The 24,311-nt window shown below is 31.6% G+C and overlaps 1 protein-coding gene across 11 annotated transcripts in view; it reads right to left on the reverse strand.

Moving 5' to 3' along the window:
* The window catches only part of LOC127290759 (transcription factor AP-2-epsilon), a 132,911-nt gene that overhangs the window by 27,082 nt on the left and 81,518 nt on the right, over nt 1-24,311 (reverse strand). For 8 of the 11 annotated variants that reach the window (XM_051319600.1, XM_051319576.1, XM_051319609.1 and 5 more), the window contains one exon: nt 4,313-4,690. In XM_051319600.1, coding sequence (XP_051175557.1) covers nt 4,313-4,690 — 378 coding nt within the window. Of the gene's footprint in view, nt 1-4,312; nt 4,691-8,862; nt 9,836-22,994; nt 23,580-24,311 lie in introns of those variants that run through there. The other 3 variants (XM_051319544.1, XM_051319551.1, XM_051319560.1) reach the window with 3 other exon arrangements.

The raw sequence follows: 24,311 nt of genomic DNA on the forward strand, positions 1-24,311 counted from the left end.
TAAATAAAGTACTCTGCTTAAGACTTTTACAAAAGTAAATTATTGAAAATACAAGGTATTCCTAAAAGTCTAATTTCGGACGCACGTGTTTGAAGAATACGTCAGTCTCAGTTATTATGAATAATTTATTCTCCACGTTGGAAAAGTTGCTTATGTGTGTTTAAGTTTATGAGAGGACCACGCCTCATACGAAATAAAATTTCGGTAGTTTTTTTTTATACTTAGTCGTAAGACCCAATTCCCACGTGGGTCAGGTCTACGATGACTTGACGATACCATCACACATATAAAAAATTTTATCTGCGTGTGGAGTTACTAATATACATGCATAGCTTGTAGCCGTGTAAATAAACATACATACATGCATTTTCATTTTATTTTTTTTAATATCTTCAGCGCACCATTTCATTCAAAGAAAGTCAATAGTCAGAGATTGCCAATAATTATTGCAAGTAATCAAGATTACGCAAATCACTCATTTAATCTCTTTTGTCCTGTATTGCAATCGATCATATAAATCTCATCCGAAACATTGTAATTGAAACGATATTTAATCCAATGTAAAATAGAACGAAATAATTATATTTCAGATCTATTTCGTGGTTCTAAATTAGGCTAAGAATCGTACCAGTAGAATTTAAATTATCATACAAAATTAATTTATTAACACAAAGCGCAGTTGGCTGATGATAAAACTCATTGAAATCCCAAGAAGTAAATTACTGAAAATTAGTGAAATTTAAACTGATTCAATTGTAACAAGTATAGGGAACTAATCATGATACTTATCTATTTTGCTTGAAGCAGTTTTGATTGGAGTAATGGGTATAGGTATATATATATCTCGGGATATCGGAGCGGCAAAAATTCAGTCAACGTGATTTCATTTGGTGGCCGTCGTTTAACGAGAGAAAGGCGATCACGTTTCATCTCATTAGTCGAGTGGCGTGGTGCGGTTACATCAATTTATAACTAACGCGAAGTTAGTCTTCACTTCACTCCAACCTGCTTAATTAGCACTCCACTTTTTTTTTCCTTTTTGTTCAATCCTCATCTCTTATTTCATTTCCCGTGACAACATGTGACAATGTGAAAGCTTATTCGAAGAATTATTGTTTAATTAATTTTTATAAATTTCACCGATTTTATACATTTTATTACTTAACGTAGCTTGTAGACTTTATTAAAAAAAATTTCTATTTTTATAATTTTTATATTAAATATTGTTCTCGAAACAAAATTAAAAAAAAACGTTATTCATTGAAAAAGAACGAAAAATTTTGTTATTTTACTACCGCAAGATATTTTAATGGCTGTCTTTCGTTTCCTGGTAAGATGATATAAAGATTTTGTATATGACAAATTGTGCAATATTACGTGCTTCAACAGGTGTTGGTATTATTTTACTCATATCTCCCTTGACTCGAAACAAAATCTCAACAAAATTTTCCAACATGATGGCAAGTAAATTTGTCAAGTTTTAACGCAAAAATAAAAAAATTTATGATAATTAACTGATTGCAATTTTAAAACCTTAAAGGCTCTTATGAAAGGAAGCTTTCTTTTTTCAACTCAATCTTCACTTTCTCCTCTCGCTCTATAATTATATTTCTTTAATATCATTTCACATGAAAGGACCGTTGGAACTTAAAATCTGATGTTTAAAATAATTACATTTACCTGATGAGTTTGAGTCTCATTATACTGATTAAGTTGTTTAAGGTGAAAAATAAATTTGTTTTTTCATTTAATGTGTCAATTAGAATATATATTATAAATAAAAATTAGGATTCACTTGAGCAAAAATATATATAATGTTCTACTTATTTACCTATTTCCTAAAAGAAATTGAAATGAAATAACGAAAATTATTTTAAAAAAATAGAAATTCTTTACAATGTATATTATTAAAAGTGAATATAAAAAAATGTAGAATATTCGCTTGGCGTAAATTTTTCAGCATAAATTTAAGAAATTCGCTGTATGATGATTTGCATCTGAAAGAATGGAACCCTTTCGACTTATCGTACAGTATGTCAGGCATTGTAATTCTTGGCATGTTTGCATCAAAGCAAACTTTTGCGGTATGCACCTTCAGGGAATGTTTAAGGTCTGCCCGGAACTTAATAAGTAAATTACTGCGCATGGCCCACTATATGCAAAATTTTAAGCCATGAAAGAAAACTGTCTTGAGAAGCTTTTAAGTTCAAAAAAGCGCTAAATTTTAAAGAATTATAGTAATCACATACTTATAATTGAAAAGTATATTAATATGATTATTATCAATTAATTATTAATTAATATGGATATTTTTAGAAATTTTATTATTGAAGACCTGGTTCAACATTATACAAGCGAATCCTTTTCTCTTTATTTAACATTATAAAATGAGATAATCATGTTTCACATTTTAATATCCAATATATTATATAGAACAGCTTGATTATTAATTATCAGATTTTAATTACAAATCACGAATACAATTACCTTAAATTCATACTGAATTAATAAAAATTAAAAAGTAATTAATCGTCATTAATATAATAAACTGGCAGAATTTCTATTAGAATTTCATTAAAAGTATATAGTTTATAAAAATAAAATACGAAATGGTATATGGATTTTTTACTTTTTTTGTTACATTTATACTTGCTTGTTCACAATCATCATTGTTTTGGTTATTTACATTTTGTGAAAATTTATCCTCTTGATTAACATTGTAAGGTGTATATATCTTGCATTTTCTACATAGCCATTGTTATAATTTTTACGCTGATTTGGATAATTTTGATAATTATTTTGTCTTTTATTATTGTTGTTTAAAATTATATAAATTTTAAAAAATTTATGAATATAATGTCTCAGAATTTATAATATACTATATATGATGCCGAATATTGTTTCAAGATGAAAGCGATTTGTGTGGTTAAATTTCATACATAAGACTTCATCTAAGTTCTCTCAGCTAACAGTAACTATGCGAGTTCCGTGGTTTGTACCTTGGAATTATCCAAATATCTATGTATACTTTCAGCATAACAATAAACTTTCAACAATCTGATTAAAATTTACAAATTAAATAAAAATCAATATTTCCACTGAAATAGCTTTTTGTCGATATAATTTATTATTTTTACTATAATTTTTTTAAGAAATACACTAGAAAAGATTTGTCAACATTGGAGAATTTTTCATTAGAGGAAAATTGATAAAATGTATCAAGTTGAATGACCTTTATACGCGTTGTATACTGACATAAAAGAAGATGATTTAAAATGAATCAGTAATGGTAATGAACACGCAGTATTGTACGGTCATTATATTGGAACATTAACGCTTCGATTACTTAATAATTTCTTGAAATGAGGAATGTAACGAGCTAGCAAAAGCTGAATTGCATTTATTGCTTATGTAAGTATACATTAATGCCGAATGACTATCAAAGAGTGCAATTAGATTTTAACGGTATTCAAGCACCTTTGACAGGGCACAGCAATAAAAGCTATAACTATATGGCCTTTAATAAAGTTATCAAAGGTAAAATATTTTCTTTATTTAAAAATTAGACCTCTTCCTGATGCTCCATTATCTTTATAGAAGGTTTATTTTATGATTGAATTTTGCAGGTTTTTAAAATCACATTTTAGTTATATCATTTCATTTTATGTCACATAAAGATATTAATGTAAGAAGACAGTAAACTTTAAAAGACATGTGAAAAAAAAATTGTTGAAAACGACAATTTGTATTGTTTCATCTTTTTTTCTGTGGTATTTTGGCGAATGGAAATTTAATTCGAAGCTTATCGCAGCTATATTATTGTAAGTAATATAATGAAATTGACCAACAATTTGCATAGGGAATATTAATTTTTTTTTGACAAAACTCTACAGAAGAATAAAACGAAAATGAAGATCCCACCGCTGGCACTGGTTATTCATTCTCATGAAAATCATCACATTTTTTTATTTGAAAATACTAATATTTGCTTAGAATCAAATTATAAACGCAGATTATTTAAAGAAATGTTTCCTATTTTAAAGTGGAATAATTTCATTAGAAAACTGAAATTAAAGATTTAAATAATATTTATCATACTCTTATTCTTAATAAAAACTGAAATTTTGCGGTTTGTGAACAGTTTGATTAAGAAGATTTTTTTTTACAAAAAACTTGACATCATACTATAAGAGCGTATACGAGATTTCACAAAGATATTATCCAGTTAAAAGGTTCTCGGCTTCTGCAAGAGCAGTGGAAGACGTTTGTAAAATGTACGTTGGCATGCGACATAATCAAGATGATTTCTTACCACGTGAATGCCTTCTGCGTCCCTCCTGAGATCCCCACTCCTTTGGCCCGCGGTAACTGCCGCACTCAAGTGATTGTAGTGATGTTGATGAAGGGTGTTAAGGGTTTGGGTATAAGGATCACCGACAAGATAATCCAGGTGCTGGGGTTGTGCAAGTCCCGGATGTTGAGGACTCGCTGGTGCATGATGATGGGACGGAAACGGGGGTGGGAAATAAGGTGGTTGGAAATCTGAAGCTGTTGGTAAGGATGCTCCTCCATGATGCGGCATACCGCCTCCATTGCCATTACCCCGATGACCATGATGATGACCACCGGAGTAGGGTGACGAATTTCCACCGCCCAGCGAGGAAATTCCACCATGGCCCGTTAGACGGTCCTGAAAAACAAATTATTCATTTATATTTAAATTCGTTCACTTTAATTAGTAATAATTGTAACAAGAAAAATGCAAAATCAATCATTAAATAATTAATTTATTCATTTGAACTGTAATTATTGAATGTGCAACGAATTTGTTGCACATTCATAGTTACCTATCCGGAAGGGGAGCCAGCGAATGTAGCGACAAAATTAAGTAAATACAATTTAACTATAATATTAAATTGTAGCCCCGGGTACAAATTTGGTGTAAACATCAAATGTTGAAATATTTGGTTATTAGGATAATATATTACGTTGAAAATTTATACGGCGTATTACTTGTCGAACAAGTATGATTTCTCGACGTTAATCGACTCTAATATTTATTAGATGATATTAATTAACAGGATATGTGCTGGGCAATATAGAATTTATAGTCGTATAACGAATACCGGGGTTATGGAATAACTTTAACGGCATTTGTTTTGAGCGTCGCGTTAACGAGCTACCTTTATCTCGTTACGAATGTCATTTTCCAGGTTTTCCTCTTTTTCTTGCCAATAAATCCATTCTTTCAGTGGCTCACAAAACGTCGATTATAGCCGAGCCACTATACGGGATTCGAATTATCTTCATAGTTGTTCTAGACAAACAGGTTCTCTCGTTTCTATTCCTACAGATACAACATACCTATGTCTTGCCAAGTGAAATTTTCATCATTTTCAGAGGCTTGGATTTCAATGAAATTTGAGAATTTTTCTAATATAAAATTTTCTATAAATTATATTCTATAAAATTTTCAAGAAACATGTAAAATCTGATCCTAATTTAAATGTATAAACAAGATTTCTTTGACAAACATTTTTGAAATAATTTTCAAAAAACGAAGTTATAATGAAAGTAAAAATTAGTTTGAATCCAAGCATGAATATCAGAGCTATTCATAAGGCTCTCGGTAGTAAATTCACAGGTTTTTACATGAGGTACATTAAAAGGTAGAGCCATGTATATCGTGAATCTTTAAGTATGATTTACAAGATTTCCTGTGGTCGGTTTTTGTATTCTTTTTATCTGTGATGCCGAACATTGGCAATTTAATGTGGAGCTTAAGTGAGAAATCGGAATATGGTCCTATAAAGCAAGTGAGGATTCTGGACCGCAAAAAGAGAGAAGATGACGTAAAAAGGCAATGCTCAAAAGATATCAACTCTACCAGCGTACCAACGCCCACAAGATTCCGGCAGCGCAGCGGTGCATACAAGCTTTTGAGTTCAGCTTTAGATTTTAATGGCGAATGGGCATAAACTATGCAAATCCTTGAGTATCTGTCGCATGCACAAATATGTAGCTACTGAACAGAAAATGTAGGCGTATCCTGATCTCGAACACTGGAGATAACAACCTAGCAGGACAGTATCGTTTCGCGATAAACCTGATTGGTATCTTATTAGAGATGATAAACCGTAGCAGGAAGATTGTCAAGTCAAGTGCCATATATGTTACTAAAGAGTAATTTCGCAACTTTTAGTAAAAAAAATTTTTAAACCAGAATTTATTCCAAATAGTTGAATATCAACTCTAGAAGTGGAAAAAAGGAACACAGCTTCTTAGTTTACTTTATAGTGCATTTATTATAGTTTGATAAAATATGCTGATGTTTTCTGAAAATTTAAGTAATTAATATTTTCTTCATTACAGGAAATTCTTTGTTTGACGAAGAAGCCAAAGGTGAAATCTTTGTAGAAAGAGAAAATTTAATTTAAACAAGACTTAATTATTTTTTCCTGATTTTTTCAAAAATCCCAATTAACGGACCCAATAGAGTAAAAACGCAAAACGAAGAAGTTGAATTATTGATTGGCAAGTTAGCAACAAGTATCAATTTATATTACAGCATTTATAATTATGTTATCATTTACCATAAAAATTTTTTACATTAAATAATTCATATCCTAATAATTATAGCTTTGGCATTTTTAAAAGAATATTCTAAAAGTGTCTTTAACAAATTGATATTCAGTCCAACGCTCATCGTTTGTTTTTTTTTTTTTGAAAGAATAAAACATTAATATTCCAAAGGATCGTCAAACCACAGCTAATTTAAAAAATTTCTCTCCCTGTACGAAAAATAAATTCTTCATTTAATTATTTCCTTGTAGTAAATATAGTGTTTCGGTAAATTGGATAGTTTAAGTATATAAAATATTTTTAGAATGATATTATTTTTTAAAATTGAATAATTGAAATATCCGTTGCTGTGAGGGAAACATAGTTAAACTTTTTCAATTTGTGAAACAAAATGAAGTCTTTAAAAATGTACTTGTGAAAAATAAAGCAAATTATAAAAGCGGCATTCTTTAGTGACAAAAAATATTTAACGGTATAAATTCAAAAAAAATCAAAAGTCCTAGTAGGAGTAGAAAAAAAATTTATTTAAACCCCTAATATCTTTCACTTAAATATATTGGCGAGCAATCTAGATCTATCAAATAAATAAATAAAATAAATATACGCTCTGAATTGAACATAATGACATAAACATTAGACAATTTTAAAAGCTCTGGGAAATATATTTTGAAGATTTCGAGAAAACTGTTAAACCAGTTTCACAACCAGTTGGCTACTGCAATCTCGCGATCGGAATATCGTAAAACTTTGTTAGTAAAGATTTATCATAGATAATAATCCGGATATTGGGTGGAACGTCTTAGTTTCAAGACATGTAGGTGTACGTTTAAACGCGTCTGAAATCTGATAGTATCTGGAACATCTTCATATACCAACTCTCGGACTATATACCCATAGTCCTTTTATCTACAATACCCTTTGCACTATGAGAATAGATGTTTCTCCACTTGAATAAATATAAGACATTTCCTGATACAGAACCTGCAAGCTACGGCAAGCGTTATCGTAACTGTTATAAAAATATCATTATAGAAAATATATAGAAATAAAATACGCTTTTTGTTTATATATAAATAAAATTATTTAGTTATTTATTTATTTATCAAAAAAGGTGAATCAAAAACGAGTGGATTCAAAATGAAATCCGATACCGAAAGAAATGATTTGTTGATACTGACATCAGAATCATGTCTATAGTTCTCAGTTTATAGCTTAGCTACTGCTATTCGGTATCAAAAGTTCAACTAAAAATTTATGATAGTCTTCGACAAAGCATTCATTTCTAAAAGGAAATTCTACTTTAAAAAAAAATTTAATGAAGAAAGCGATTTAAAAATGAAATTAATAATAGATACGGTCTGATTTGCTCTAAATTAGTAGTGGCATTTAGACAGTAAGTCAATATGGCCAAACGTAACGGTTTCGTAGATAAGAATCTCAGCTATATATTTAATGAGGAACCGGGCGAAAAGAATCCGATGTCGACAGAGATATTTAATGCTCCGGTGAAGTTTGAACAAGATGGTTATAACTATCATGTGACACATGGGAATTCAGTGATGATAAATGTATGCAATGTCTACTAAGTATAACCAAATTTTCCAATGTAAGAGTTACATTGGCATTGGGAAATACTTTCCAATTTTTAAGAAGTTTACACTTGTTGCAGTAATTTCTATAACGTAACAGTCATAATACTGATTCCATTATAAATCAAACAAATTAAATTAATTTTAATTAAATTAATCTAATCAAATTAATTTTAATTAAATTAAAATTATTTGATTAATTATATAATCAATTGTTTCAAAATAAAATTCCCCTGATAATTAAGCAAAGAATTCCTTACAATTAGTAACATTTAAACCCCTTTTGCCTTTACATAATTTTGAATTTTTTATTTAATAGCCTTTAAATTTTTCTAAATTTATTTTCATTTCCTTTAAAACCCGTTATTAAGATGATTTTTTATTAAGGTGCTAATGAATTAACTTCTGGAATTACTATTTTGGGAGTAACACGTTATCCTGACACTAAAAAAAAGTGTTAAATTTGTTGCTTGTAATTTGTACTATTTTAGAAACCATTGCTAACGGCGTCTTGTATCGTGTAACCTCGTGATAGTATTGAAGAAAATTGTGACATATGAAAATAAGATATGCAACGCTATTAATTTAATATCAAATTGAAATTCAAAAAAAGCGTTGATACTACACAATGTTTTGTTTTCTTATAGTATAAACTGTGAGTGATAAAAATAAGAGTGAAAAACTTGTTCACCTCAACTTCAATAACAGTTGTCATGTCCACGTGTGGCGCATAGCACAAAGCCAGCTTCTCAGCCGTGGACGTTTCCGTCCGCGGCGGAAACATTCCCAGAACCTCCAGTTTGACGGCACAAAAATAAAAAAATTTATAACAAAACACGATACACTAAACTTCACATTTGACATTAACACACATCACGAACTGAGTGAATTAATTTCAATAAACGAAAATTCCTCTCACAATCATCGACAACTTATCAGATTTGAATCACTTTGTATACTGCAAATTGAAATCAAGATTAATAACTAAATCATCATGGTACTGATTTCACTTAAAGATTATTAGTAACTAAATCATTGGGAAACCTTTCACTTATTAGGAAATATGCTTTCTGTTCTTTTTCGAATTGTTCAATTTTTGAGATTCTTTCGATTTTCCTAGATTGATGACGTTGGAAGGATTATTCGAAGCTAAGAAGCTTCGAACTACCCAAGTTTTCTAGAAACAAAGGTTCTGAAAACCTATTCCAATTGTTAAATCTTCTTCGAACCATCTAAAGTTCCTTAATCACTTTTGTCACATTTCTTTATTTCCAATGACACTAGATCTTCATCAGTAATAAAGATTACCCAGATTCACTAATTCAATCTTCATAAACAAGTGAACTCATTTTTATGAATGAATTAATTATATGTTAGGATCCCATTCGTGAGCGGTGGTAAAACATGAATGATAAAAGAAAAAAGAATGCGAGCGCACGGGAACAGCTGATGATGTCGTTGTCGAGTGTTGACTGATTCGGGGGTCTACTAAAGAATCTCGACTAAGGAGAGGGAGGTCCAGTTGAACCACCACTTTCGAGAAACACACGTTATCACGGTCAAGTAAAGTACGTAAGTTGTGTACCCTATCCTATGGCCGCGTGGTGTGGACTAGCTTCACCGAACGGTATGACGGTAGACCGTCTCTTCTTCTGCGACCGAAATATTCTGGGATATACATATAATATGATGGGAGATACAACGAGGCACTAGCAACACGTGGAGTTTTACGCCGCGCCGGTACCCCCTCTTCACGAATGGATCCTCCAAGGGGATAGGGGACGCCCCTCGAAGTGAATAGCGGAACCGACGTTCACCGAGTTCCACCGATTCAATCCTGCCACATGGCACACGTCACTCGCACGTCGCGCGTCGAACCATGTCCGCAACGTGCTCGGGCACGACCTGACCTGCCCCTGTCGGAGGGTTAACCTCTTATCTTCTTCTTCCTCTTCTTCTTCAGTATAAAAAACATCTTCTTATCTGCTTTCAAACAGGACGACTCTCATTTCTCCTTGTACAGTTACAGATGAACCAAGGGGCTGTTCACTCTGTAATCCATGATGAATTTAATACTCGACAATTGGCATCAGAAATTTGGAATTTGATTATACATTGTGGCGTTATTTTTTGTGATTAGCGTCACAATGGCACCAATCGCCATTGAGACTTTTGAATCCTTGTTTTTTGAATTTCGCTATGATTAACGATTTAATGTTACCGCATTTTGAGAATTTCCTATACTTGACACAAGTCCAGTTGAAATACTGGCGCTCCATGTTTAAAGAATTTTGCATCGAGTCAACATGTTTAGTTTTCAAGTATGTGTTTCAAGTTACAGTTTGTCATAGGTCTAGTCATCAATGCAGAGCATAACTATAAGTCATTTTTAATAATTATCAATAATAATGTTTCACCTTCTTGATATTGTTAATAATAACGGAATAAAGTCAAGTTACAGTTTATAAAGAAAATATTATAATATCACTTGTTTATTCGATTGAAAATATAATGTTCTTTTATTGTTAATTTATTGTTTACGAATTATTTATTGTTACGATGAACTCTCTTATTGATTTTGTCAATCGTGTAGATACATTAAACCTGTTTTGGAAAATTCCCAGCCTTATTTTGTACAAAGGAAGAACAGTCAAAATCTTATTGATTTTAGATCATAAAACTCCTGTAATGATTTTTGTAGCACTTATGTGAATAAAGATTTCTGAATCTGTAGGTTTACTATTTTAATTATGTATTTATAAGTACATATTTCTGTATAAAAGAAATCATTTTAGATATACCATTTAATGATTTACGGTTGATTCTATACGACTTGTACAGATTTTGACATCCGGAACAAAAAAAGTTATGGCAACTTCAATCAATTGATTGTTATAAGTCCATGACAAGTTGAATGTTATGCCAACTTTCACTATATGGGTTCAGATGAATGTTTTGGTTCTGTGATGAATCTAGGTCATTTTCACATAATTTAGTATTTCTTGTTTGTCATAATACCATTTGGATTCTACTCTCTAAATCTGGATCAATCTGTAACTATAAATACCGGCATAGTTATGCGTCGATTATTTATTCAGTAGGAAGTAAATGTGATGTAGGATGAAGTAGCATTAAAGTAGGTCTGAATTTTGATTATTATCAACTACATATAGAAATATTATATATTGAGAGTGACATGGCATTTTGATAAATTTTTTATATCTAACTTTGATAAAAATTTACTTTTGCGTTACATATATAAATTAAGGGACGTATTTCTTAATTACATAAAATAAGTTTATGATTCGTGTCTAATTAGAAACCGTATCTGAATTTCAAAACCGTAAAAGCTTGAAAGTGATATTTCTCTTAACATATGTTTTAGTAAAGAAAGTCTACATCAATCCATGTCAATAGACATCATGTCATTGATGTCTCGCCCATTCAAAATAAAAAAATATTATCATGCAAGACTTTTTAAAAGAATTAATGATTCTGGACAGTTTACCAAAAACAGTTCACGCTTCATCAGAAGTTAACTATATGACTAACAAGTTGTTAAGAATTGAATTCAAGATCTGACTCTTGAGTGTTACACCTCTTGTTGGTACATTATTTTTCCTATTTAAATATGTTTAGATAAACAAATTTTTTACTTTTCATATTGAATTAAAAAAACATATTTCTTATATTTCTCCTATTGATGATTGTTCTGATAATTCTGTTTAATGATAAAATTGCGAAACAATAAAAATTACAGTTTCCTTTATGAAAACAAGTTTCGATATTTAAAAGTTTCAAAATCAAAATCGATTTCTAACACGATTTCTCTGTGCGGATATATTGGGAGCATATCTATTCCAAGAAGGTCAATTACATTTCACCTGTCAGAATCCCAAATGATATTTCGAAGAATTTTCTAAACGAAATTTTTTTTTCTTAGAAATGTCTATTCATATGTGTTTATATGAAAAGATTGAACTTCCAACACATAAATTTTCATTAAAACTGCAGGAAATTTATAATATACATAAGGGGCAAAGCAGTTATCAGAATGATCAATAAACAGGCGGAGCAACAACGCAGAAAAGTGGAGTAATGCGCGTGCCTTCTGGCATTTTCTTATATATACAAGAAGCCAAGCACTGCCATCATGCTGTCACCTGAGCTCGCAAAAAAGTCACCAATCCGACGAAACTGACAGGAATTTTTAAAGTCGACTTTCTAAACATTTTCCACTTATAATTGAGGGGGAGAAATTGACCGATCACGGTAGTAATTGTCGTAATTCGTCGTCAATTTTATTAGGTTCAGAATAAAATTTATTTCTCAAGGTGATTTCGTATACTTGTTATAGTCATTTTATTAACGGACTTTCGATAAACGATTTTATTTGGCCTTAGGTCTTAGTATGATCATCCATTGATGCGGTTTTACTCGATTTATGACATCAATTGACCATTCGATGCGAGATTATATATAAAAATGGCTCTATATTATTTTTCCTTCAAGATTGAGGATTTGAAAAAAATATTACTAGAATTCTTGGTAATTTTTATTGATTGAAATAGACAAATCTGTTTTACCGATTAATGATAATACAGATTTAACCATAGGGTTTATTTATTTATATTTGATTTACGATTAGCATCACGAAAAAAATATATATTTTATGATAAAACGTCACACTCAGGGTGATAATATATAAATATAGAATAAATATCGTGTATATTGTAGGATGTGGGTTTAATGAACTAAAGATGCAGAGTTTCTTACTGTCATAAATTTTCTTCGCGTGGCAGAAAGGCTAATATAATGAAGCAGTACGGCAAACAAAGTGGTTGGGAGATCATCACCGAAGTGTAGATCGCACAAGTGCGTGACTCTAAGCGCTAAGACGATCTCAAATGAAAAAGCCTGCTCGGAAGCTGACCAGCATCATATCATTATTTCAAAAAGAAAATAAATCATTTTCTTGTAATTCAATTTTATTTCATGAGAGTTTTTTTTTAAAGTACTCTAGTTTTTTTATTTTTGAATCGGTCAGTGCACTATTTTAACAACAGATTCCACCATTTAGAACTTAATACAACAAATTGAATATCAATGGTTTTTTTTCGAAGGAGAAAAAAAATACGTGTGAGAAAGAAACGCAATCAGCAAAACGTATTCGAGAAAGGTGAATTGATCTTGTAGCACAAAAAAAAATAAATAAAACTTACATCCATAAAACACAAGCAGTGGCCAAATACCGTGGTAGGTTTGGTCAATTAAGTGCTGTTTCATACTCTTACCCGCATAATTTCGACACGAGAGGATCGTTAAAAATTTTTTGAAGCAACTTGACCTGCAAACAGGGTATATAATGAAAAGAAAGACGTCGAGAAGAAAGAGAAAATGAAAGACATATCAAAAACTGTTTTTTTTTTTAAATTTTTCGAAAGTTATGAAGCAATTAATATTGGGCAATTATTTATAGAGTAGAACTAAAATAGTTGTTAAAATTAACAAAATCTGTATTATCTAATAAAGAATAAAATAGAAAGAGAAAGGGGGGATAACGAAAAAGAATAGTGAGGAAGAAGGAGGAAGCCAGTTTGGTAAAGATGGCACACCATACGCGAATAAAAGACGCGTAACAGGGACGATTAAGGTGGGAGAGAGAAGTCGCTAAACGGCATTCCAAACTGCCCATCCAGCGCCACCCAACGGTAACCAACGCACCAATTCGAAAAGGCTTCCTCCATAAGACGTCATGGGGTTCAGTAGGGTTTGACTCTCAAACAGCATCCCGTTCAGATGTGCACCTGTCACCAATCACCTTTAATTTTACCAATATTAATAACACAATTAATAATGCATTTCTTTTATTTTAATAAACTTCAACTTAATCTATTATTCCGGTAATCTCGATAATTTACCTATATATGCTTCCTTATGAGGAAGCAATAATGATTGTTTAAACGTAAATTTCTTCATTTAAACTTTCCAATGTTTTTTCAAACGATCTTGATGATCTAAACACTCTTAAGACCTTCGAGATAGAGTGGAATTAAAATAATGATGGTATTTCAAATGATTAATCTGACCTTAAACGTATGGTCTCTTGATAAACAATAAATACTATAGTAGTTATAATTTTGATGCAATGTTTCTCGATTAAAATGATGGTTCAGTCTGTTAGGGATCTTCACGAGAAACTAATTTGCACTTGAGAAGGTTAATTCTTTCATATGCAATTGCCTCTAATTTCGTAAAACGAGAAGCTCGCAAAAAGGATAAAACGGAAATCATCATTGAAAATTAAACTAAACAATTAGTGATTTTACAGATTATGTCAATGAGAGTTAGAAATTTGAAGAAGTTTTCTTTTGGATATAAAAACTTTTGTAGAGACTAAGTAAACTGAAATGACGTAAAGTTGCATGTGGTAATGTTTGCTATTGCGCACGCATCATTTGTATGCAAAATGGTCAATTGGTTCGAAAGAGGGAGCGGCGTCTTTTGTCGGTCACGATATGAAGATCGCTCTTAATTTTCGGCTGCATATTCGATGGATCGTATAAGTAATTTTTTAATACACAGAATTCACACAAGAACATAACGTTGCCTTTTACGTTCACTGATACACAGTATAGAAAAGAAGTCAGGAGGGTTCGAGTTAACGGGACCAACAACGCGACGTCGATCGAGCGGAATATATGTTATATACACACACAGGAGGTTTACATTTCTTGAAAGATATATCCCTAACATTCAATTATGGAATGTGAATTCTAATTTAATGCTTTGTTCCTAAATTTTGGATATTATATTATTAAATTTATAAAACTTTTTTCTTTCTGGCATTGTGAAAGGTGAAGGAATGAAACTTCAGAGTCAAATGATTGATACTTTGAAAAAAAGACATATTTCATGTTTGGTAATTTTTCAAAAAGCATTAAATGCAAATTTTTTTCTGGATATCACTTTACCGTTGTCGGGCGTTGTGGAAAGGCATCGTTTATGTGCATATTGTAATCACCAGGAATTAATAAAATACATACTACTATGCAGAATATTGAATTACTGTTCGTTGTGAGAACCTCAGCAAGATATTCACAGTTTTATGTGACAAATGAGTACGGGAGGAACGCTGTAATTCTTGTACATGAATACAAAAACACTTTTTTATGGCTCAACTGTCCTACTGAAGAAATTATTTAATAAAAGTTTACGAAATAGTACTAACTTCATTCTATTATCCTCTAAATCTGAATTAGTGAAACTGATTTCAAATCAGTATTCCATATTTGAAATACTGATCAGGAAGAATAAAAAGCCTAATTCTATAACTACTTCGCCAACTTTCAGAAGACTCTTTACTTCTCCCTTGATGTAAAAAAAACTTCCATAATACCGAATCCCGTTTATATTTTTGTCATATTCCAAATTTGTGATAAGTCAAAGTTTATAAAGACGCACATAAATATAAAATGTACTGTTAAGAATATAAATTTTATAATGTTAAAGATATCCTACAACAATAAATAATAATTCTAATGATAAATTAATAATATAATGCTATTTAAGATTAAAGGTGAAATTATAATATAATTCATTTTGTTTAATGAAGGATTCGTTATCGTATAAGAGACGTCACGTTCTGGTTAAGAAGCCCTTAAATGTATTCGTAATTGCATTTGCCGCTAATTGCAATTGAACATTTGCACTATCGCCTATGAATTCAATGAGAGAATATACTGCGCGCTCTCTTCTGGAACAACGATTTATGTCCATTGCAAAGAAATCGTGGGCCGACCAAAAGTTCATGGCTATTTTGTATTTTTTCCCCTAATCGTTTATATATATGAAGATAAGGACCGAACTCCGCGTGTAATAATAATTGTTGCTTTAAAATGTCAGCGAATGTATAAACTCACCTGTCCAAGATCTGATGTGACCTCGAGAATTGATTTTTTTTACTTTTATTATCACTCATGTAATAAATGATTTTTCATCAATTATTCTTCCTTTCTCCTACAATGTATTTTATTTTACTATGATTTTTACAGTGTAAGTACCCTGGCGGATAGGAAACTATAGGTTGCACATTCGTTGCACATTCATAGTTAGTGGGAAATAATGTGGAAAATTGATAAAAATTGAATCACATATTAATTATTAATAATTGCAACTTAATTTAACGCAAAAATCGACATTATTTACACTCATTATGAATGTGCGACGAATGTGCAACATATGTATAGTTTCCTAAAATTCCTAAAATTTACTAAAAACTATAAATTCTTTCTTTTCATGTTTATTATCACGCAAGTGGAGTTAAAATAAAGGCATAAATCAAGGTTTTGTGACCTATAATTTTTTTTTTTTTTAATGAAATAAATTAAACTTAGCTCTGCGGGACATAACCCATGGTAGAATCCCGTGTTTTTTTACGCCTCTTTTCATAAAAATTTCTGAAAGCGATTCTGGGACTTTGACCCCGTAGATATTTTCAGACCCGATCCTTTTGATCAGAATCCCTAGAATGGAAACCTAATCCGAGTGATACTCGTGTGTTTGTACCTGCTCGATTCTTCAGTGGGTTCCACGCCCCGATATGTGATGGAAGCAATATTTGTACGAATATATAAATGTTCGCGACACACAAATAAGAAATAGATGAGTATAAGTGCAGGTTAAAATAAGATCTACAAATTACGTAACATAAAAAAGAGGCCAAATTTTACTTATACCAAGAAAATTATAATAAATCTAATATTTAGTTATTTTCAATATTTATAGATTTATATTCTTTCATCACGAAAAGAATAAAGAAATTTTTGTCAAGAAAATCAGAATTTGTGAATGGATATATAAACCAGAGTCGGTATCGCTTTGTGAGGTAAAAGAAAAACGATAAATTAATGTCAGAATCGGTAGCTACATATGCGCGAACGCAACTAATAAGTATCAAGGACAAGAGATTCGAAAACGTGTAATTGCACTTGCCTATACGTTGGAACGCGCCTGGGATAATTGGCGCGATTAATTTAAACGAGGGAGATGAAAAAAAAAGAAGTCGAAGATTCTTATACTGTTAACGAAATGGCCGTTAATAAGTCGCGAATGGTGAAATCTGTGCATTGTCATTTGGTAGAAAGCTGTATAACGTACGTCAGAGTAAAAATATTCTTTTGTCGGGCTCATGCATAAAACAAATGGTCCCCTAAGTAAATTCAATTATTTTATTAAATTAAGAAGCAGAAAAATAACTTTTCAGCAAAAAAAAACAGCAACTTTCTTTTGTTTGCAACATATTGCACACACTTTGTGGAAATTAATATTTTAAAATTAGGCAAAATTTTTTATGTCATTTTCAATTTTGAGTTGAAGAATGATTATCTTTAGGAATGTATATAATTACGAAATTTTTTTAACAAAAACGGTTCAAATAGAAATGAGGAAACCATCCATCATATTAAAATGATGTTATTAAAATTCTTATTTTATAATGACCTTTCAAGTTCTTTGCCTAATTTCAAAATGTCTGTTTTCTGGTGTACAATAATTGAATGTGGTAATAATGTTTTAATTTTTCGATATTTATGCAAAGGCAGTGTTTTTGACTCGTTGTTGTGAACACGCACTTGATGGGTATAATTAAGAGAACCTTCTGTTATTACCATGTAAATGGAGCTGACCTCCAAGTTGAAGATTAAAGTTCTTCACCTCACGTGTACTTAGAGAAAAGTTCATATTTTAGTCATGATATAATTTTTTTAAAATCTACTATTTGTTTTTTTTTTAATTTAACGTATGATTGTATTGATTTTAATTAATTTCAATAGCTCAGAAATTCACTCAAGAAATATTTATGTTTCAAATATGTCTTCTTTAGAATGAGGTCTAATGATTAATTTATTTACTCAGATTCAATCAAATATATTTTATAGACGTCAATCAAAGTATTTTTAGGTACTTTAGGCTTTCGAAAATTGAAAGATAATGCAAAAGTGCATTGACCGACACTCTTCCATAATATAATGGAATCCATGGAATTTAGTACTTTTGCCAGAGAGGCGAAACAAAACGCAAATAATGAAATATACATAAATGGTTACGCGTAGTATAACTTTCTGTTGCTGTGAACGGTATATATAAGAAATGGGAAGCTGTAAAAAGTTTTATGATTCTCGTGCCTATGTTATTAGCATGTACATATATACCGCTTGCTTCCCCTCACGACAACGTTTTAAATATGTTAAGCAAAATTTTTGTTTTACCAATCACTATTTTTATTCTCTAGCGAGAATACAATATAGACTATTCCTTAAATATCCGCCCGCATTCTGATTCTTCCAACTAAATAGACCAAACTAAAATTAACAAACATTAAAATTAATAAATAGATTTATATATAAATGAATTATTTTTCTTCGTGCAAGCTGTCGTGAAAAGAATCTTCGAGATTAGAAATGCAATGGATAAAGGAGCACAAAGCCCAGTCAGAAGTAATTTACAAGCACAAACAAGTAAATAGTCAGGGTAATAAAAGCAATGTAAAGAAGCCGATTATATCGCACCTTCGACAAGCAAGTCGCGCGTGTTTCAATGGACCTATCGTTTGGAGTCCAGAGCAACAGAAACCGCACATAACAGCCTTTGCCTACATAATACCAGTAAAATGCCGATTAAATGAATAAATATACCAACATGAAAAGGACAGTTTTATTGAATGGTCAGTGCACGACGTTCTTTCTTTCTTTTTTACAATTTTTGCATCTTTATTCGCACCAGAAGCCGCACAAGAACACGACTTAATACATATCTTTATTACCTCGCATGCAAAAGTGTAGTTTCAATAAAGAAGGAAAACAAGTCTCACACATTGGGTGTAAAAGAGAGAGAATATGTTTTGGTGCTACTCCCACAATCAAAAGCTGTTTCATTTATGAAAGAAGTCTTGGAACGACGTAACCACATTATGTGCAAAGAACTTTCAGTTTAACCTTTCAGAGATGAAAAAGGAGAAGACCCAAGTAGAAGATATAATAAAGTTTCTTAGGTTACGTTTTCAAGAGAACAAAGAAATCTTATAGATTAATATTTTTATTGTAATAATTTTATAAAGAAATTGGCTTTTATTGAAAACACTTTTCAGGTGCGGGGGTTATCATAAAGTATCAGCAATTTTACTCAGTTGCTTTTTATGCTAAAATTGCATTAGGATTAAAAATAAGTATATTCGAACAACTCTTTCTTTTATTTTCCTACATGGGAATTATCAGAATCATGGAAGGAATGTGTAATGAATGAATAGTTTCGCCTGAGTCATTAATCGATGAGCAACAGGTTAGGCCAGTGATTTCACTTTCGGGAACTATTTTCTTCTTTTTATAAAAATTGTGTTAAGTCATCAGACGAAACCACAAGGGGGATAAGACTGAAAACGAAATCCCTTTTGTTATTATAACAGAGGAATATATGAAACCAAAGTTATTTGGTTCTTTCTAAGTGCATAAGATAAGAAGAGGCTAATTAGAATCTTGGCGAGTGGATTACGAACCGGATGTGTATTTCTGATACTTCCAGAACCATTTCTGAACGTAAGGTGTGTTTTATAACTCCGTCACTTTTTTATGAAAAGAGCTTTCTCACTTCAAACCATCGTCTTCAAGGCAAAGATGTTTTTACATTTTTCTATTAAAAAAATGGCTGCAATGAAGTAACAGCAATTTTGATAAACGTTCCAAGCTGCAAATAGTCGTAAACAGTAGCAATGTTCATAAAATGTTCCTCTCATTCGAGAAAAGTTTAAAATTGGAAAATTTTTTGATTTCTTTATTCAAATAAAACCACTCACTTAGAGTACTTTCATATATGATCCATTGCCAACTGTTAACTAGAGTTATAAATGAAACGTCCAAAATGTGACACCTCTTTCGGGATAATTTTTAGTATCTTAAGTATAATTTTTTTTTCTGTTATATTTAAATATAAAGTTTTTTTTGGAAACTGGTGAATACTATAATAATGCAATATAAGAAAATGGCTTTTATAAATAATATATAAAATTTTATTTCATAATTATCATAGATAATAATAATGTAATGGCGTAAGGATCATCGCTAAAATCGATAGATTGATCAATTCATTATTGTTCCTCCTAATAATAGTAATAACAATAATAATAACGGTCTTTGTCAAGCCGACAGTGAGTTGCAGTATTATAAAACGCGCAGAAAATATAAAAAATCAAATGTGAAAGGAATAGAGTATATATCCCTTTCGATAGCAATAATATATATATATATATAAGCTTGTTGAAATTGCTTATTTCTCTCATGACGATGTAAAACATCTTTGTTTCCAAACAAAAAATAAGTCTGTTAAAAAACATTTTTTTTAACTCAAAAATTTTAACATTAAAATAATAACATTGACTGAAAATAATTTAACATTATAAAATTAAAAAACTCATGTTAGCAATTAATACTTTTAATTGAAAATTTGCTGCACGAATTGTGCATAAATTAATTAATCAATTTTAACTGTTTTTTTTTATTAAAAAAATGATTCAGCAGTTTTATTATTCATTTTTTTTACAGGGGCAGTTTTTAGACTTGAATGAATCGTTAAAGTGATTATGTGTGTCACCATACAATCAAAATAATAAAAGTAATTAATGGTTCTTCAGACGAATGCAATTCACTTTGATATTTGATTTTTATTACTTTTTCCACATTTACATGAAACATAAAATTAATTAACGCAAATATATACAAACTTATAACGATATTTATAAAAAGTTGATTTATTTTTATGGACAAATATATATTGTATAAATATATTTAAATATCAAAATTTTCTGCAGGAATCACAAAAAATTGTTTTATTTCTAAACATTAGAATTTAATTTCAGAATTGGTTAATTACGTCAGATAATTATTATCACTTGAATCATGCGACGAAATTATTTTTCACCTTTTTTGTTTTGATAAAAACTAATGTAAACAGTTAGTCAGCAACTAATAAACCAGCAGCAGCATATTTTACTAAAACTGAAAATATATAGTCATATAAATGGTATATAACTAACCAATCATTTCTCTTAGTGAACTAAACGTCGACCCGATCGAGGAATCACTCATGAAGAATGTTAACTGAGGCCTCTCGCAGCCTCGGGCAATATATCACGCCATAATGCATATGAATATCACATAGAACTATCATTATCTAAAATACCACAAGTGATTAATCTTTGGCCTTTCGAGTGCAGCCACATATGCCAGAAAATTGGTGCCTTGCTAAAACTTACGCGTTTACGATCCATGTCACTTATGCGTACAACACGGAATAATAATTCAAAAGTGAAGAAAACTATCGTACTCGACATAAACGATAAATAAATTAATGATGAATTCATAGTTTCTGTTCAATGATGTTTCTAATACAGATTCTTAATTAATTGTTATAATATATCAAAAATGAAGAATAACCTAGAAGACATTTTCTAAATGAACATTCAAAATCGAGTATTACATCACGATTCGCTAAATTCCACACTACGACAAAGTACACAATAATCCATCAAATCGAACGATGCGTCTTCTATAACTCCAGGAGATCGCGCATAGGTTTTTCCTGAAACCCGTTTTGTGACCTCGTCAAAGTGCTTAATGCTTATCCTACGACTCTTGTGCCTACGCGCCTTATACTGTCCTCATTTCCGCAACGAAGCCTCTCGTCGTGTCGTTAAACAAGTGCGAGATCCAAGAAGACGAAAATAAAAAACGAAGAGAACTCCAAAAAAAGAAGAAGAAGAAGTCTCTATATCCATGGAAGCATAAGACATAAGTAATGGTGCATGTCCGTAAACACGAACTGCCTGAAGGTGTAGCAGTGACTCAAAGCTGAAGCACCCTCGGGGTGACTGGGGAACCCTCACTTTTCTCTTTCTCTCTTTCTCTCTCACTCCTTGAAGTGAGAACGGTAGAGACAAACTTCATGCAGAGAAGTATAAAATAAACTCGTATCGTCGTTGCCTAAGGCAAGATGTGTCTCCTCTTGTCTTTCCATCCGAAGAAAGCGAATATGGGAACTGGTTTTCGATATTCCAAGAATCTTGAAAAGACAAGAGGCTAGAAGTTCTTTCACAATCATAGAAACGTCAATTATCTAACTTTTAGTATATGCATATATCTATAACTGTTGACTTCAACTTGGTCTCTGCATTTTGGAATAAAATCAATGAAACCATTGATATCCGTAATGGTTGAAAAAGTTAAAAATCATTAGTGTTTTTGTAATAACTTATTTCTATTCCCGAGTCTATTCCAAAATGTTGTAGCTACTTTTGGTTGTCACAACTACATTTTTTACGACCTTACAGAAGAATTATATTTATGACAACTATTTTACCGTTGTATGAGAATACCTTACAAAAGATTTAAAAAGAATTTTTACTAATAGAAATGGGAATCTTAATATATCTGGATCTAATCAGGTGAGACTCGTAAATAATTAAGCTGATTACAATAAAAATTACCTACGGTACAAAGCAAAGAAAATTATTTAAAATTCTATTGGTGGTCAATAAAATTATAATCTATTGGTTAATTGCAGCAAATAATTACAATTAACTCTATTGGTAAGTCAAAATAACAATATGGAACAAATAACAATAGTGGAACAAAGATTGATGATGTTGTACATGTAAAATATTTGAGTAATTCTTATAAATTCTATTATAACATATGTCAAGAAACGATGGTACTTCAATATTAAACCTCATTTTAAAGTCTGTTTTTAATGAAAATAGAAACTCTCGAGACTTACATTGTCTACATCCTCATGTAGAGCATCTTGACCGCTTTCTTCGAGAACAAATCCTACATCGTTATTATTACTGGACAAGGACGGAAGTTTTCTTGGACTAAGACCCTCTCCATCCGTGTCCCTCTTGCGCTTTCCGTTCCTAAGATCACTGAGATCAGATTCATGCTCATCCAATATGTCCGTAACCATCAGTTCAGAGCCGACGCTAGTCGGAGACGCAACTTCGTCCAAAGGTGACATTGTGGATCTATCAACCTCGCTGCCCTCAAGTACCGACATAGCTAGGCTTTTCTATTACACCTTTACATTATTTCTCAACCGAATAAAATAATAATTCAATGTTATGATAATTATGTCAATTTTTTTTTCACAAATTCACTTCACTTTCCCGAATGTCCTTCACCCTCCTTAGTTTATATGCCATATTTCAATCTCCTAGATAGTTCACTAATACTATTACCGGTCAAAAGGCACAAGAGACGTTATCCGTGACGACGTTTGATGACGTCCGTGAAACGTCACGTGGTTAGTGTCACGTGGTAGAGATTCGGAAAAGTCCCCGGGAAAGCACGTTCGCGCACGCGTATTAGTAAATTTGTTAAGAAGACGTGAGGTCTGGACATACCGCTTTGGCGCGCGCGCCTCTCGAGAATGGCCTAAAGGCGAAAAGAGGAAAGGATCCGAGTGGCGCCGCCCGCGGCAGGAGGGGGTAAATCTTCGTCCATGGAGCAAGTGTTGACCACCACCACCACCTGTCGGATTCGTCTTCTCCGCTTTTCTTTCTTTCTCCCTCTCCTTTGTCTTTTCATTTCTCTTCTTCCCACTTCGGTTAACTGGACTCTTTGCGTCCTTATCTTCTCGACCCCTTGGCGACATTAGTCCTTTCCTTCATCCACGTCTTTTTATATCCTTTGTCTTATCCTCTCTATCGTTCTGCTTCTGTTTATCTTCTATGTTCTTGTTTTGAAACAAGTTTCTCTTTTATATCGCTGCCTTTGTTTTTAATCCAAGAACCTTCATATTGATGTCTTCGTCTTCTTGTCCGTTTTGGTTACTGTCTTCGTCTTTGTCCCGGGCACTGTTTTTTTTATCCTTTTTTTAGATCGTTATCCTTTTCTTAAAGGTGCATTTCTCAGACCAACAGGAGCTGGATGGTATTTATCGTCTCTTTTGAGAAGAGGCCTTGTTGCCTCCATCCTCACCTGATGGCTGTGAGCCTTTCGTCCTCTCATTCGTACGTACAGATGTGTGGTCATGTATCAATGTGGGATGACAGAGAAGGAGAGACGAAGAAATATCAAAGAGAGAGAAAGAGGT

This window comes from Leptopilina boulardi, unplaced genomic scaffold, assembly GCF_019393585.1.
Source record: "Leptopilina boulardi isolate dan_hultmark-lab unplaced genomic scaffold, ZJU_Lbou_2.1 LbouV2_123, whole genome shotgun sequence".
Taxonomy (NCBI): Eukaryota; Metazoa; Arthropoda; class Insecta; order Hymenoptera; family Figitidae; genus Leptopilina; species Leptopilina boulardi.